Raw genomic sequence first — 17,036 nt, 5'->3', positions numbered from 1 at the left:
GGTTGAATTTGTTCTGAAACAGCATCTTCCCTTTTCCATCCTGACCTTCCAGACCTCGCCTCTGGCTGCCCTGCAAACAGTCATGCTCGTGAAATAGTGATGCCTGTCCTGCCAGACTCATGGAATCAGACCCTCGGCCCGGGGTGAGGGTGAGGTTGTGGGTGTCCTGTAATACTCTGGGATAAACACACACACACACACACACACACACACACACACACACACACACACACACACACACCCTGCTGTTTTCCTGCGTAGCTGATGTTGAGGACCACTCACTTCTCAAGATTCGCTGTGCATGCAGATGCCCTGAGATTCGAGTTCTGTGGGTCTGGGGACCTGGGACACTGCATTTTGACACAGTCTCAGGTAGTACTGATCAGGCTGCTCAGAGCCACTCCCCGTCCCCCACCTCTACCTCTCTGGTTAGTTAGCCAGGGCTCCTAGGAAGGAAGAAAGACTTCATTTGGCAAACTTGACTTCCACCTTTTCAGGAAAGGCCTGTCCTCTCATCTGCTGTGGACACAAAGCAGTCCACCCCCTTTCCCCACCTCTGCACACCTGTCTGTACTTACCTGTTGCTCTTAGGTCCCCTCCAGTTGCTTCTAACTCTCAGCGACCCGAGGGACAGACACTGCCCATGGTTTCACCCACGCGCCCGTCCATCTCGCGGGGGCTTTCCTCCCATGCGCTGCCTCCCTACTGTAGCCAAGAGTAATTGGCTTAGGCTCCTCAGAAATAAACGCTCACGGTCTTTGATGAACTTTGACGGAGTAGAAGTGCCTCTGGGGGCTCCCAAGGCCAAAACTCCTTAAGGGAAAGAATGGGAAGCCTTGGCTTTCTCCACGGGAGTGGTGGGTGGTTTTGAGCCGCTGACCTTGTGGGGAGTAGCTCCTTTCTTAACCATGGCTCCTCTGGCTGAGGCGCCGGGACCTTAAGTAAAGAGCTGGACCATATCGCCATCTGCTGGCAAGAAAGATACCTGTACTTAGGATTTTTTTCCCTGTTTGTCTGTGGAAGGAAGTGTGCTCCGGATCTCCAACCCCGAGACCAAACTCACTGCCACGGAGTTGATTCTGATCCACAGAGACCTTATAGAGGGCTTCTGTGACTGTAAGTCTTTATGGGAGAAGAAAGCTTCGTCTTTCCCCCAAAGTGTGGCTGGGGGTTGCTGACTGCTAACCTTGCCAGCCAGTCGTCCAGTGAGTGACCACTGCACCACAGCCACCAAGTCTCCCCCTGAACACCCACCCACCTCCCCAGACCCGCTGACACCACACAGGTGCTGCCTCTAAGTCGGGTGCCGAGGCTGTGACTCTTGGCAGAAGCAGGAATCTTCTTCTTTCTACCGCAGAGCTGCTAGTGGGTTTAAACTTCTGACCCACAGTTACCAGACAGCGCCACGAGGGCGGGCTCTTTCTGGCTGCCAGAGAGCGGTGTCCAGGAATGCACTGGGATGGATTGAGCCATGCCACGTCTCTGCCCTACACAAAGCAGCTGCTTCAGTCTTTGCTTTCCAACAAAGGCTCAGGGGCGTTTTGCAAAACTCCAGGACAGTGAGTCCCAAAGTGGGTGACCTGGCCCCCTAGCAGGCAGTGCTGGAATGAGCCAGGGGGTGATGGGGGCACGGACAGTTGCCAAAGCAGATGCCTACACTCTGTCCTGGGCACACACGTTTTAACCACCAGGGGAGCTGAGTCATTGTTTTGTTTTTCTAAGGAAGTGGTTGGCCGGAAAAGTTTGGGGATCTGTGCTGGAGGTTGGTAAAGACCCTGTGCTTCTCGTTGAATCGGAATCTGGAGAGGCACTTGGGTCAGGTAGCAATATTATCAACCTCGAGTCATTTCTGCTTCTGATTCTCCCACAACGGACGTCTCCGGTCCACCTCCCTCTTCCGTTTTGTCTCTGGCTACTTGGCGGCCCCCTGGCTCACAAAACTGAGTGAAGGCTGTTTTCCCATGTAGACCTTCCGGTCTCACCCCTCACCCTGACCCATTCTCCTCTGCTCATCTTCCCTGACGAGTCAGCATCTTGCCCAGGCAGCCCTGCTCCAGTGGCTGGGCGTGGAGCATGAGTCTTCTCGGCCAGAATAGCCCCTGTCTCTCGCGGATTACTCTGCTGCTTTTCTGAGTCGCCTTCAGAGACCACAGCCGTCAGTATGGATTGCCGCTCAGCGTAAGGAAACCCCAACCCCTCACCGTTGGTCCCACCAACCACATCATGGCAAACGGAGAGCGAAGGCCGTTGACGAGGGTCGGTGCTCATGGACGCCGCAGTCAAGATGTCAAGCCGCGTACCGCCTTGGGAAAAACGGCTGCACAAACCATCCAGAAAGTGGTAAAGGGCAAAGCTGTCACGTTGAGGACTGAGGGGCACCTGCATCCAGCCACGGGGTGGGGGGGGAGCAGGCCACTGCATGAGGAGAGGCCGTAGAGTCAAGCATCAGAATGTTGGCGCTGATAAAGAGCCGTGAAAGCACCGTGGACTCCCGAAGAACCAGCGAAGCTTCCCGGGGGAAGTACAGTCCCATGGACTCTGGACCAGGACAGAACGAGACAGGCTGCCCTTGAGGTGGTTGACCCTGCTGTCCCCAGCAGGCCCCAGCCGAACAATGACTGTGCGGATCGGGTGGGACTGGCAGGGTTTCCTTGTTGCTCCAGCGTCGTGCTCGGTTGGAACCGGAAAGAATGCCGTCCCTCTCCTCCCAGGCTGTGCTGTGGCCGGTGAGGGTTTGTCTCCGCAGCCACCGGCAGGAGACCTCTTTCTAGCGGGCACTTGGAACGAATCTGAAGCTTTATTTTTCCACTTGGTGAAAACTCGACATTTGCCTTAAAGTTGCAGCTTTTGTGTTTTGCGTACAAGGTGTGACACTGATGGGAATGTGTGAGGCTCATTAAGACACACGCATATGCAAGCACACACACGTGCGCGCACACACACGCACCCATACACACACACACACACACACACACACACACACACACACACTGCCGTTAGTTAGTTCTGACCCACGGTGACCTGTGGGACAGCTTAGAACTCCCCCGTGGGTTTCCAAGACTCAATCTCGACAGGAGCAGAGAACCTCATTTTTCTCCTGTGAAGCGGCTAGTGGGTTTCAACAGCTGACCTTGAGGTTTGTAGCTCAACCCGTAAGCCACTGCCCCACCAGGGAGCCTAACGTGGTTTGGCACCATTGAGAACTAGCTGCAATGTCTAAGGGTAGAATGTTATTCCTGGAATTGTAGCCATCGCCATCCGGCCAGCAGACTTGTTACAATTACAGACTGGGGTGATAAATGAGACCAGGTCAGCCGCTGTCACAAGCAGTGTCACAATGTAATCATTATCGAACACACCCTCGAGTGTCATTTAGTGACCAGGCTAACACGGAGCAAAGGAACACCTGGCTGGCATTGCCCAGGAGCTGCTCTGTGCCCCGAGATGGCTGGGCCACATGCAGGGTGTGACGCTCACCCCATTCATCTTCCTTCCAGCCCGGACGGACCCGGGCTTTGCCCGCCTGGCCTGTAGATGCGGTCCCTGCCAGATTAAAAGTACTCAAGGACACCCAGCAGCACTCAGGTTGGCTCTGGCTCAAACCTTGGGCTCCTTCTCCCGTGCATGCGTGACTCCTAGGAGCGTGCCCATATGGGGGTGCAGGAACCCAGCTGCACTCACACCCACCGCACCCAGGAGGCAGGCTCTGTCTGCTTCCACACAGATGCACAGCCTTGGAAACCCGCTGGGGCAGTTCTGCTCTGGCCCTTTGTGTCGGCATCCGCTGGACGGCAAGGGCACCCCCAGATTGGCCCACGCCTTGCTGTGGATTGTGACTTGTGGCCGCCTCACTTGCCGGAGGCAGGACTTCCCTCCATCCTCCAGGGAGTTCCCTTGGCTCCCAGCTCTGCAGCAGGGGGTAAGCGCGACTCCCCTCTGCGGAGCCCGCAGGTCCATTGAATGGCTGTACCAGTACCACCCAGAGTGCGTGGACACAGCGGCTTAGATGTACCACTTGGGGCTGTTTCGGGAAGGGGCTTCTGATGGATGCTCAACGAACTTTGATTCCAAGCACCAGCGCCACCCAGTGGAAGAACTGCGAAGTGGAAGAACCCTTGTCACTGCGATTGGTAATTCTTAAAAGGAGGCCGCTGGGTCTGTTTTAAAGCCTGTTTGGTGAACTGTGATCAAAACACCTCCTACTCTCATTTCTTGTTCCCCCCATCCCTCTTACGGATGAGCTACAGAGCTGTCTTGTGTCTGCCAGGATGACCACCTGCATAAATATCGTGGTTACATAAAAACGCCCCCTACACATTCACGGGAGAGAGAAACACTTGGCTTGGACCCGCAAACGATGGCAGCGGATGCTCTCGTTGCAGTTGGAAAAGGAAAGGATGTCACTCGTATTACACCCAGCCCGGGTTGTCCGTATTTCATGGTCTGCCGAGCCAAGAGCGATCGGAACAGCAAGATGAAAATTAAGGTCGTACAGGCTGACACCACCCCACCCCACCACCAGGATTCCCCTATCTTAAGTAACGATAGTAAAATTTCATGAAGGAGCCCTGGCGGCATAGTGGGCTACACGTTGGGCTGCTCACTGCAAGGTCAGCGGTTTGAAACCACCAGCTGCTGCTTAGGAGAAAGATGAGGTTTTCTGCTCCCGGGAGGGAGAAAAAGAGGGGCTGATGCCAAGGACTCAAGTAGAAAGGAGATGCTTTGACAACGATGATGGCAATGTCTGTACAAATGCGCCGGGATACAATTGACGCATGGGATTGCTCTAAGAGCTGTAAGAGCCACCGATAAAATGATGTATTAAAAAACAAGATTACAGCCTCAGACACCCACAGGGGCAGTCCTACCCTGTCCTTTTGGGTGACTATTAGTCAGCATCGGCTTGAGGGCAGCGAGTCTGGTTTTTGAGTTTGGGTTCATTAAGCAAGGAGCTCCGGGGGCACTGTCCAGTAAGCATTGGGCTGGCCACCACCAGGTCAGTGCTGGGTCAACCCCACCAGCCACTCCATGGGAGACACGAGCTTCAGAAGCCCTCCTAGTATTGCTGAGAGTCGGGGCTCCTATGATGACAGGGGGTCTGATTCTGGGGCTCGTCAAGTACCTGAACCCTCGCAGGCAGAGTCCCCAGAGGTCTGGATAGTTACAATCCTCCTGTGGTGTCCAAAAGGTTGGCAGTTTCAGTCAGGTACCTCGGAACAAGAGACGGGATCTACTTCTGGAAAATCAGCCACTGGAAATTCTGGAGGGCAGCTCTTCTACTCGGACACTCATGGGGTCACCATGAGCCAAGGAACTCAAAGGCAGCCGGCTTTCCCCGCCAGACACCGTGTTGTACAAGCCCCCCTGTGTTCCACCCTGTTCTCCAGCATCTCTGTTGATGGGGCGTTCTAGAGCCAGTGGTTGTAACGGCTTGGCCTTCTTCTTGGCAGTCAGGTGTTCTTTGAGACGCCCGGATATAGCTCTGTATTCCTAGGTGAGCGTAAGTGGTTGGACACTTCTCCTGGTTATTTCGTCCTTTGCTTCTCTCCTCTGCAGGGAACCAAAGTTCTGCAGACGTTTATGTGGTACCTGAATCCCCGGCAAGTCTTCGATCTTTCCCAGGAAGGGCCCAAAGACGCGTAAGTCCAGGCGTGGCCCCGGGCTACGTCCATGAGGCAAGGGAGGAGGGCTTGCTGCCTGGAGGTGGGGCTTGGTTTTCCGGTCGCTCTGCGAGGTGCTTCTGAGCCTCGCGTCGACGCTCCTCCCTGTCGCGCCCATCGAGCGGTGCCTTTCTGTAGGGGTCCCTTCTCAGCCCACACAGGGCAGCTTGCTGTGGACTATTCACTGCTTATGTATGTCAGCACCGTGGCGGGCGGGGACAGGACGGGTCCCACCTCTACCTGAGGCAGGCATCCACGCAGGCAGGAGCATACACAGAGGACCATGTCAATGGGGGTGTGTGTCTTTGTGGGTGGTGGTCATCATCATTTGGGGGTGTGCTCATTGATTTGGATCAGAGGCTCTCCGTGTGTGTGTGTGTGTGTGTGTGTTGCAGAGGGACCAAGTGATTGATTAGACTCTGGATTTCATCCTCTCTCAGTCTCTCTGTTGACTTTTTCTAACAATCCCCTCCTCTTGTTTGGTCGCAAGTGCTGAGAAGCAGGTCAGTCTTAGGCCTCGTTGGTAGGCCCCCCTCTTCCCTGGGGAGGAGGGACACGTGGCAGGAGAGAGCAAAGACTTGCCTGCTGTTGTTTGCTCTTCTTTTCAAACCGTATCTATTAAGACAGATCCCCGGTGACACTCTGAGTAAGGTTGCCAACCACGAGGTTGGCTGTTCAAACCCAACCACCGCTCCTTGGGCTAGAGATGAGGCTGCCTGCTCCTGGGAAGGGTCAGCGCTTTGAAGGCCCTCTGGAGGGTTGCTTTGAGTTGGCACTGCCTCCGTGGCAGTGGGGTTTGTTTTTGTGGTGTGGGGAGAGGTCATTTCTTTTAGAGTTCACATGCATCTGATAAACATTGGCGTTTAAGGGGTCCTGTTTTTGTTAGCAAGTTACTGTCAGAAGGGGCATTCTAATGGCATTGTGGTCACACGTTGGGCTGCTAACCACAGAGTCAGCAGTTCAAAACCACCAGCTGCTCCACGGCAGAGAGCAGACCTTTCCACTTCTATAAAGAGTTACATTTGAGACTCACAGGGGCAGCTGTACCCCGTCCTGTCCTATAGGATCACTGTGAGTCAGCATCGACTCAATAGCAGGGTGTGAACCTTGTCAAAGGCATATCCACTCCAGTGGTTCCTGGACAAATAGCATCCCCGCAGGCAATGAGCAAATCTCTTATCTTTAGCTGATCATCAGACGGAATGTAAACGTTAATTTCCCCGCCCTTCTTTCAACCTCTGCGCTCAGTAGCCACTAGACCCTGCCACCAGCCTGCCTACGCTGGCCTTGCTGCGCATACACCAAGGCCATTGGCCAGCATGCCTTTTGTCCTTCCAGACACTGTTTAAAAGATCGTATCCCTTTTGCGGAACTTCAGGTAGGCAGACACTTCATGGGCCACCAGGAAGGCACACGGTGAGGCAGAAAGTCGTCTCAGAAGAAGACAGGGTTTATTTAAATGGGTGGTATTTTCAAGAACAGAGCCACGCAAGCAGACGCTTTACCAGGAGCGGTGTGGTGGCATCGCCTTGGTGACACCAGCATGGACGAGACGATGGTCTATTGATTGAGTGGGTCTCAACCTTCCTCACACCGTGACCCTTTAATACAGCTCCTCATGTGGTGCTGACCTCTAACCATAACATTATTTCCACTGCTACTACATCACTGTAATTTTACTACTGCTATGAATCAGGCGACCCCTGTGAAAGGGTCGTTCGACCCCCCAAATGGGTCGAGACCCACAGGTTGAGAACTGCCGGTTCAGAATAATGGAAAACCACGAAATCTCCCCATGTTGAGTGGGCAGCGGGAGGGAGAGAGCTGAGAGGGGATGGTGCGATAGTTTAACTGCTTGTGTGAGAGTCATAACACTGCAGTGGCGCCTCATGTCTCTCTAAACATAGCCTTCCTAGGACTGATGATTGGGAAATACAAACACAAGCAAACGTACCCAACAGCCAAACCCACTGCCATCAAGTCGATTGCAACCTGGCCCGTAGGGTTTCCAAGGTAGTGAGTCCTTACAGGTGCAGACTGCTCCATGTTTCTCCCTGGGGAGTTTGAACCGCTGACCCCCAGGGCTCCAAAGATGAGGAAGCATAGGCTGGGAAGAATCGGTAGTCCCAGCTTATCCATCATTTCCCAGACTAAACCCAGTGCCATCCTGTGGATTCTGACTCTCAGTGATCCTATAGGACAGGGTAGAATCGATACTTGTGAATTGGGTGGGGGTTTACCTTTCGGCTAATCAGTTTTGTGTCCAATAACGCATGGCTGCTGACTGTGAAGCGGCTGGCAGGTTTGAACCAGTAGCCTTTTGGTTCACAGCCCAACACGTAACCCAGGAAGCGTCCTAGGTGCCTTTGTGTTTAAGTAGATCACCAGTGTCTAGTTGTCGTTGTTTGGTGCTGTCCAGTCAGTTCCTCCTCAGGGTGACCCTCTCTGTACGTGGAACGGAACACTGCCTGGTCCTGCACCATCCTCCCAGTTGTTCTTCTCTTGGGACCCACCAAGGCAGCCGGTGGATCACCCACCGGCCCTTTACTTTACCCAGCATGGTGTGACTATGGATAGAGCGATGAGGACTACTGATGGCCAACCAACGGTGACAAACGAGGCGAGACGGTGACGGGAAACGGCAGAGAAGGGCGTTAAGTCTCATGAGGAGGATGGCGTGTTTGGACATGGTCACAGGAACTGTGGGGATGAAACATCTAGGGGGTCCTCCAGCCCCACTCCCGCGTGGGCCATGCAAAGGGAATGCAGGCTGCCACGCTCTGATGCAGCATTGGACATGCTCCTCCCACGGGCCCTCGGTGACCAGTTTTGAAGGTGTCCTCCTCTCACCATGACACCCTTTCTCCGGGAGACCCTTGCCCCTCCATCTTCCAGGGTTGGCTCCTTGCTCTCCCACGGACTTCTCCTTCTGCTTTGTCTGTAGGCTGGAGTTGTATAGGAAGGTGCCCAACCTGCGGATCCTGGCCTGCGGTGGGGACGGAACGGTAGGTCTTCAAAGGGGGACCCCCACTCCCTCACGCACGTCCGCCGGCCGCCCTTCATTTCTGGCCTGTTGATGCCTGGTGACCACTCCACCTCACAGCCTCTACAGCCTCCCCCCCCCCGCCCAAGACACACTTCGCTCTCAGGAATCCCCGCCCCCAAGGGTTGGAAGGCAGAGCCCTGGAGGTGGGTGGTTCAGTGCTCGGCTCCTAACTGAAAGGTCGGTGCTTTGAGCCATCTAGCCACTCCAAAGGGGAGAGCAGCATCCCTCTGCTTCTTGGAAGAGGATGGAGCTCTGGTGGTGCAGTGTGTTGAGTGTTGGGCCACCGAGCAGCAGCCCTGTGGGATACAAATGCGACCGTCTGCTCTTGTTGAGATGTCCTGCCTTGCAGACCCTTCAGAGCAGGTGGGAATCGACGAGGCTGCGGTGGGGACCGATCGTTGCTGGAGGAAGTCAAGGCACCCACCACACGGAGAGCAGTGTCATGTCCGCCTCGCCGCTGTCCAGGGTCCTTCTGCATGAGGAGCCGGGTTTCCGTGGGTGTGCTCCCCAAGTGAGAGGGTTGCATCCCTAAAGGCAGCAGCACCTCCTTCTCGCTCACTTGCTTGTCTCTTCCCGACACCACCCCAGACCTCCAGATAGTCCTGGGCACGTTCTGTCCGTGTGGATGCTACTGGGATGAACTAGAACACAAGCCCCACCCTCCCCACCCCACCCCCGAGACCCTCACCAGGAAGGCAAAACCTTTCTCAGCCGGGAAACATCCACCCCGGGGCTCACCATTCTCAGGCCTCCACAGCCCACACTGCTGCCTTTAAACTTGGCTCATCATCTCTCACAACCGAGAGGCCAGATCCATGAACTTGGTTGATGGTACGGTGCAGTGTCTCAGACGGGGGACGTGTCTCTGTCGGCCTCTCTCAGAATCCATGGGCCCCGTGTCCCTGGGGCTTCTCGCCGGGCTCATCTCCAGAGCAGAGCGTGTTCGCTTTGCTTTTTCTCTTCTCCTTTCCCCATCCTGGTGGATTTGACCGCGCCCTCAGGGCCTTCAGAGAGCTGGGTGTTCTCTGCATGGATAAGGTACCCAGGCCGAGGAGATGGCAGGGGTGTCTGGGGATTGGGCGGAGTTAGTGGGCCAACACTCATCAAAGAAGCCCCTTCAGCCTCCTCCAGTTGCAGAGGGGCCTCAGCTGTCCCTGGTGATGGACTCGCTTCTTCACAGGCCTTTACCCAGAGAGGGAACCCGGCTCTACGCTCATGATTCCTGGATAGCGTCTTGACTCCAGGGGCCTGGGGGGGGGGAGTGCCCCATGATCAGAAAGAAGCCATACAATAGAACCCCGGCACTCGACAGCACCAGGACTCGACATAATTGGATTTTGACTTGAAATGTCAAGAAAATTTTGCATCAATGCTGGGACAAAACATCGAATCTACCAACCCGGTGTATGTGATTTTTAAAATCATTTTATTGGGGGCTCATGCAACTCTTACCACAATCCATCCAGCCTTCCATTGAAGCAGGTGATCTTTATAAACAAAAGCTGTTCATGTTTCGGTCACTCGGCATTAGTTGACGTCCTTAGTACACATGGTTTAAATCTTTTGCGGCTTTGTTCCAAATATTTTGCTATAATTTTCTTAGTTTTTGTGGCTTTTCATACTGTTTTTAGATTAAAAAACAAAACAAAACTTGGGCCCTAAGAAAGAGTTTTTGAAAAGAATCGTCATGATAAGGAACTGGTAAACCATGTTACTGATATTGTTGATGATAATTTAGTAAACCCTTTGAGAAAACAGTTAAGGAAATGCCAACAGCAGGCAACATTAGACAGATTTTTTTTTTAAAGAGAAAGCCAGCGAGGTCCTAGGAAAAAAAGGCAAAGAAGGGAACAAATTCCTGAAACGCAGCTACCAGTTGATTTTATGGAAGGGGATTCCCCTTCCAAACAAGGACTCTCTATGTACCTCCTCTCCACATCCGTGCCCACAGATCCAGACCCTCATCCATCTCCAGGTATGGGCCACATGGTAGCTGTTAAGAACTTTTTTAAATGTTGTGTTTCTTATTTAAGTTATACTCTTTAACTCTGAACTTATTTACTTTGAAATTTCTATGTCATGTTTTGTATAAAAAGGGTAAAAACTTGGTGGTCGAAAGCAGATTAATCTATTTTCAGTGATTTCTTATGGGAAAAATTGATTTGACACATCACATCTCGATGTTCCTTCTAGAATGGATAGCACCAAGGTCCAGGGTTCTACTGTACATAATCCCATTGTCCCAAGACCAGGCTCGAAGCCCACCTAAGCCTCGAACCTGCTTGCTGCCCGGTGTGCTCTCTCTGGCTTGTGAGGGGTGCCCTTTTGACGTTCTGTTTCTCTCACTACCCCGTCTGGAGTGAAGTGGGATGTTGGAAATGTGAGCTCATAGCATTCCTGATCACTACCAAACAACGGGAGACGCAAGAAGACGCTTTCCCACGTAAATCTGCAGGAAAGAGAACAGGCGTCAGAGTACAAGTACTCAAGGGATCGTGCCTCCTGGAAGCTTGAGCGGGAAGGCCTTCGTGGCCCCTCTCTGTCTGGGTTGTTGAAATAGATTTCCTTCTACATCATCGAAGCAAGGGCTTCTTCACACTCAGCAAGCAAGGCTGTGTCATCTGCGTATCTCGCCGAGAAGCCTTCCCCATAGAAGCCAACTTCCCTGATGGTTTGCTCTCTGGTTATTTGGGATCGGACAGACCCAACCATGCACCTCAGCTCAACCCACAGGTGATGAGATGCCAAGCAGATCCCTGAACCTCGTTTCCTCGTCGGTAAAGTGCAGTTGGACATGCTATTGATGGTGTAGAGTCATTTTGTAATGTAATGAGACCATCGATTGAAGCCCCGTGTGCAGGGCCTCATACACAGAACCTGCCCATTGCATGGCGGTCTGCCTCTCAAGGGGGAGCAGTCTGCCCCTTGTAGCCTATCTTCTCTCCACTCCTTTGCTTTTCTCAACTGCTTAGTTATACGGGAGCCCCAGTGGAATGGAGCATGATGCATTAGACTGCTCCCTAGCTGCTCCCAGGGAGAAAGACAAGGCTTTCGACTCTTGTAAAGGATTATACAATCTGGGTCACCCACAGGAGCCGTTCTACTCAGTCCTGTTGGGCCTCTGTGGACTCGATGGCAGTTTGGTTTGGTTTGGTTAGCCCTACACTTCACACGTAGTCCTGCTGAGTCCATGATTGCTCAAGGTTTAAGTTTCCAAAACGTTTTAAAAAACACAGCTCTCACACCAGTGTACCAAAACGAACCCAGTCTTCTAGTCCGCGGCAGAAAACAGTCCTTTCTTGATGCTGGGCTCCTCACGTTTCTGTCAGCCTCGCTGGACAGGCGTCAGGATGCAAGTCTGTCGCGTCCTTGATGGCGTTTACTCCTGCTTTGTTGTGAGCTCCTGCATTAGTTCTTGCATGCCACAGTAACAGAGACTCCACATGTGTTGCTTGCCACAGGCAGGATTGGTTCTTTCATCATTGAGGAGGCTAGGGGTCTGCGATCAGGGTGCCAGCTCTAGGGAAATGCTTTCTCTTTCTCTCCACTCTGGGGGAAGGTCCTTGTCTCCGGCCAACCTCTGTGAGACAGCATTTTCATGGAGAGCTGACCTGTCCTGGCATCCTTCTCCCCCAGGTCTAGGAGGTTCTCATCACAGGGCCCCTGGGTCCAAAGGACACTCTCCATTCCTGGGCCGACTTCCTTGGTGGTGCTGAGGCCCCTCCTTCTCTACTGGGTTCTCTCTCTTTATGTCTCTCAGAAGAGAGAAGGTGCCGCAGGTCACACCTGAGGGAAATCCCCTTTGTGTCAACCATGGCTGTGGCTTGTCCTCACCCCAACCTGTCTCATTTACCCAACAAGCACAACCTAGTTCTCATCAGGGCAGCTGAGTCCTGCCTCATTCATACCTAGAGGTCCTTTATAACACACCACAGAATGGAGGGTAATTATATCGGGTCCCCAAACGAAGGGCAACCATGCGCTGCTGGGAATCATATCCTAGCCAGGTGGACACATACTTTCAGGAGATGCAAATCCCCATCACCAGACCTGCCTTCTGAGGCGCTTCTGAGTGGTTCAAACCAGCAGCCTTTCAGCTGGTAGTTGAGTGCCTACCTGGGCCCCACTCAGGGACTTCAGGGCATCTAACTGTAGAAGGAATTGTGAACTAAATTTGGAAGCTCTGATCCATGCTACCAGGAGAAAGTTGTGGCAGTCTGCTTCCATGACGGCTATGGCCTTTGACTTCCTGCAGGGCACGGCTGCTCTGTCCTGTGGGGTTTTTACAAGCTGGAATTGACTCAATGACAGTGGTTTGGGGAGGTTTTGGAAACGCATGCTACAAAACTGGGGGAACCTTGAAGACACCGTGCTGGATGTAATAAGTCTTATTTGGTCTCACGTATGAGATGCCTAGAATAGGCAAGTGTCTAGAGACCATAAGTTATTGGTGAGCACCACTGGTCACCACAGTGCAATTGACCTCGCATTGCGTGAATCTGCCGCCCAAGGCCTCGTTAAGGTGTTGAAAGCAGGAGTGTTACTTTGAGGACCAAGATGCAGCTGACCCCGGCCGTGGCATTGCATCATGAAGCTGAAGGAACAATGGATGCATTTGATTTATGGGGCTGCCGGGGAAGATTGGAAGTGCCAAGGACTGCCGGATAAGGGCTTCGCAGAGGCCAGGATGGCGAGACGCCATCTCACCTACTTTGGACACGGAGTCCGGAGAGACCAGTCCCTGGAGAAGGACATCACGCTTGGTCAAGTAGCAGACCTTCGACCAGATGGATGGACACAGTGGCCGCGTCGATGGCTCCAACAGGAGAACCGCTGAGAGGATGGTGCAGGACCAGGGAGTGTTTCCTCCTGGGTTCACAGGGCGGCTATGAGTTGGAACCAGCTCACTGGCGCCCACAACCACCCCTGGCAGACAGGAAGGAGGGCACAAAGGGGACTCACTGTTCAGGGGCCACTGAGGGATGGAAGAAAGAAGAAATGGGAATGTCCCCTGGCGAGGGTTGGGCCCGGTGAGAGTCAGAGCATGACTCATCTCTCCATGTGAAGGTTGGGGAATTGTCAAAAGGTCTGTTACACTCGTACCCCCCACGAGAAAGCAGCAGCAAAGGGAACCCGCCGGCACGGTGACCACGCTGATCTATCGGAGAATTGTGGGAGCAGGGGGTTGCAGACCCAGACTGCGGGCCACATTCTGCATTTGAGACATACCAGGAGGTGTTTTGTCGAGCACTAGAACCCGCACCCTTCTCTTTTAAACATGTGTTTCCTGAGGATAATGCTGTCTGGGTCAATCTACAGTGACAAGAGTCCCTGGGAGAACTTTGTAGGGACAGGAAAGTTTCTTTCTGCTATTTCCAAATTTGGTATAATTTTTTTCTAAACAGTCGTAATATGACTAAGCCCAAACATATTCCTTATCTTAGGAAAAAAAGAGGAAGCAGGGTTATGATTCTAGAGCATAAGTATCTATTTTCTTCCTAAACTTATCCTAAGTACTAGGTTCATCCATAATTACATTTCCGTAGCATTTCATTAAGGGAAGGCGGGGATGGTAGGGACAGCACCACTAATTGCCAAGGCCAAGCCACAGAGCGTAGACATTCAGAGAGTGCCGCTGGGGGTCATGCACCGTGGTATGTGAGGGTCTTTTGTATTTTAGTGTGACCTACAAACAACCAACAAGGGAGGTAGTATTACTGTGCTACTTACACATCAGGAAAATGAGCCTCGGTGAAGGGGAATCATCTCATCGGGGTTACCCAGCGGGGACCAGTCAGACAAGGTTCAGTCTGGTCCTTAGTTCCTGTGTTAGGCCGGGTTAATTAGAGTACTCAATCCAGTGGCACTCATCTATGTCTAAGAAAGAACTTTATATCACGAAAGAATTGTATCTCAGTGAAACATCCCAGCCCCATCCAACTCAAGTTCATAAGTCCAATACTAGTCCATCAGTCCCACTTCAGACACATGCAGCCATATGCAATGATGCAGAATGCAGGAAGATCCCAGGCTGGTGGGTGCAAAGTCTTGTGAATCCAATGGTAGTGGGTGCAGGAAGGTGAAGGCACAGAGAGAGAAGGGGAGGTTCCCAGGACCCTCCTTATGAGAAGGCCACGCCCACAAGGAGGCAGCTTCAGGCTGTGACCTGATTATCAGGTTGAATCCCACCCCTACATTTTTACATATCTTCAAGTGGACATGAAATGTAACCACCCCAGCTCCCTCTGGTGTGCAATGTTACATCACCCTCCGACGTCTCAAACACGCCTTCCTTTCAGAGCAGAGCACTAGTTAAACCTAAGGAGCCCTGGTGACACAATGGTTAAGCACTCAGCTGCAAACCAAAGGTGGAGGGTTTGAACCCCCAGTGGCTCCATTCTCCTCTCTCCTCTAGGTCACTGTGAGCCATAACTGACTAGGTGGCCTTCAGCAACGGTGGGGCTTGCTGATGTGTGGGCCCAGTTTTGCTTGAGGGGGTACATATGCACAGGACCCATCTTTTTTTGGGCCCCTGTTCTGGAACTGCATGGCATGTGGGCTTTCTGTGCCCCAGCCCTTGTACTCCAACACACGTGTTCTAAGCAGAAGGCAGCCCTAAAGGCGCCTCCTTCCAAGCTGTCTTCTCCATCATCGCATTACCTTTCTTTTCTCTCTTCTGGTCCCCTGACATTGTCTGTAGGTGGGCTGGATCCTGTCCATCCTGGATGAACTGCAGCTGAGCCCCCAGCCACCTGTTGGGGTCCTTCCTCTGGGGACTGGGAACGACCTGGCTCGGACGCTCAACTGGGGTGGGGTAAGAACGTCACCGCAGGCTCTCCATGTACCCACATGTGGGAACCAAGGGGGTGCAAATCAGAAACGGGAGTTGGCCCGTGGACAGAGCTTTCTCTGGTAGCTTCTTCAAGTGGAGGCCTGCAGTCGGCGGGAGGGGAGGCAGCGATGAGCAGGAGAGAAGGATGGTGGCAGGTGGAATTTTCGAGCTGTCTACAAAGACAGGAGTCACCAGGCCACCTGGAGGTGTGCCCGGGCTCTTGCCAGATAATTCACCTGGTTCAGACTTTCACCCCTTACTTTGGACGAGCTTTGTCTTTTAAAAAATATTTTCGAGCATCTTGTTTTTCTGATGCTTGTCATCATGGATGGCATTTCCCAAGGCTTTATCTTATCCATCCCACCATGCACCCACTGCAGGCCAGTTCTGCAGGAAGTAGCTCCCTGTCGCGAGGCAGACATGTCAAGGTTATGGGTGTTTTATTCAGCTCTAAGGCGGGCCAGTGGTGGGAGCCGCAGCCTCCCTGACATTCTCCCTGCTCCTGGGAGACCATGGCCTACGAGGGTGATCCTTGGGAAGGTGGCAAACATGAATCTGGCCTGAGTGGGAGTTAATTTCCCACAGGCATTTGTTTGTTTATTTATTTATGCATGCATGCCAAGCGGGCAGGGAAAGTACGAATCACACATACGTGTGCATGATGTGACTCAAGCGTTATGGGTGATCTCTTCACCTCCAAATCAGCCATGCGTTGAGCTGACCTTTCACCTGCTGTCAGGAATGAGGCCTCGAGGAGTAAGCCAGGCCAGGCTCCACCTCCATCTAGCCTGGCCTGGCCATGGCAGCAGCAGCATCCTGCTGCAGGTGAGGGCGGGCGGTGAGCTGGAGGGGTAGCGGAAGCAAGTTGTCTGTCAGATCCATCAGTTCCTGGCCCTCCCTTTCTGTGCACAATTGCCCGTGTCCTGCTGGAGAGTCTGGGTTTGACCATCCTGCCCGGCCCCCAGTGCCCACCAGTACCTACTGGTCAAACCAGGGAGCCTTCCTGGGCTTGTCTTCGATTCTCAGCCAGTGGAGGCAAATGTAGCTTTGCGAGGAACAAGCAGAGAGGTCTGTCGCGGAAGGGCCCCTCCCTGCGCAACAGGGCTTGGGCTTCTAGCCGCTGCTGCGGATGCCTGGACACTGGTGAGTGCGTTCTCTGCCTCCGTAGGGCTACACGGACGAGCCTGTGTCCAAGATCCTGTGCCAAGTGGAAGATGGGACGATTGTCCAGCTGGACCGCTGGAACCTCCACGTGGAGCGGAACCCTGACCTGCCTCCGGAGGAACTTGAGGATGGCGTGTGTAAGGTTAGTCGGCTCTCCCTTCGGCTCCTGCTTCCTGGAGGGACATTCATGTGCCAGCCTCCCCTCTGGGACAGTGGGGTAATGTATTTGCATTTACACCTGAGAGACATGCATATAATTCACCAAACACCAAACCAAATCCAAACAGGGCCCCCTAAAATGGGACCTTGGCGATCCCATCGCTTTTTCAACAGC

At 53.2% G+C, this 17,036-nt stretch overlaps 1 protein-coding gene across 1 annotated transcript in view; it reads left to right on the top strand.

Annotated features, from left to right (window-relative positions):
• DGKI (diacylglycerol kinase iota) overlaps positions 1-17,036 on the top strand; it is a 184,346-nt gene that overhangs the window by 85,735 nt on the left and 81,575 nt on the right. Inside the window, exons 12-15 of the mRNA XM_075557402.1 lie at positions 5,557-5,639; positions 8,605-8,665; positions 15,407-15,520; positions 16,707-16,844. Coding sequence (XP_075413517.1) covers positions 5,557-5,639; positions 8,605-8,665; positions 15,407-15,520; positions 16,707-16,844 — 396 coding nt within the window. The remainder of the gene's footprint in view (positions 1-5,556; positions 5,640-8,604; positions 8,666-15,406; positions 15,521-16,706; positions 16,845-17,036) is intronic.

Source organism: Tenrec ecaudatus, chromosome 9 (genome assembly GCF_050624435.1).
Source record: "Tenrec ecaudatus isolate mTenEca1 chromosome 9, mTenEca1.hap1, whole genome shotgun sequence".
In the NCBI taxonomy this organism is placed as follows: domain Eukaryota; kingdom Metazoa; phylum Chordata; class Mammalia; order Afrosoricida; family Tenrecidae; genus Tenrec; species Tenrec ecaudatus.
This window is presented reverse-complemented; position numbering and strand designations above follow the sequence as displayed.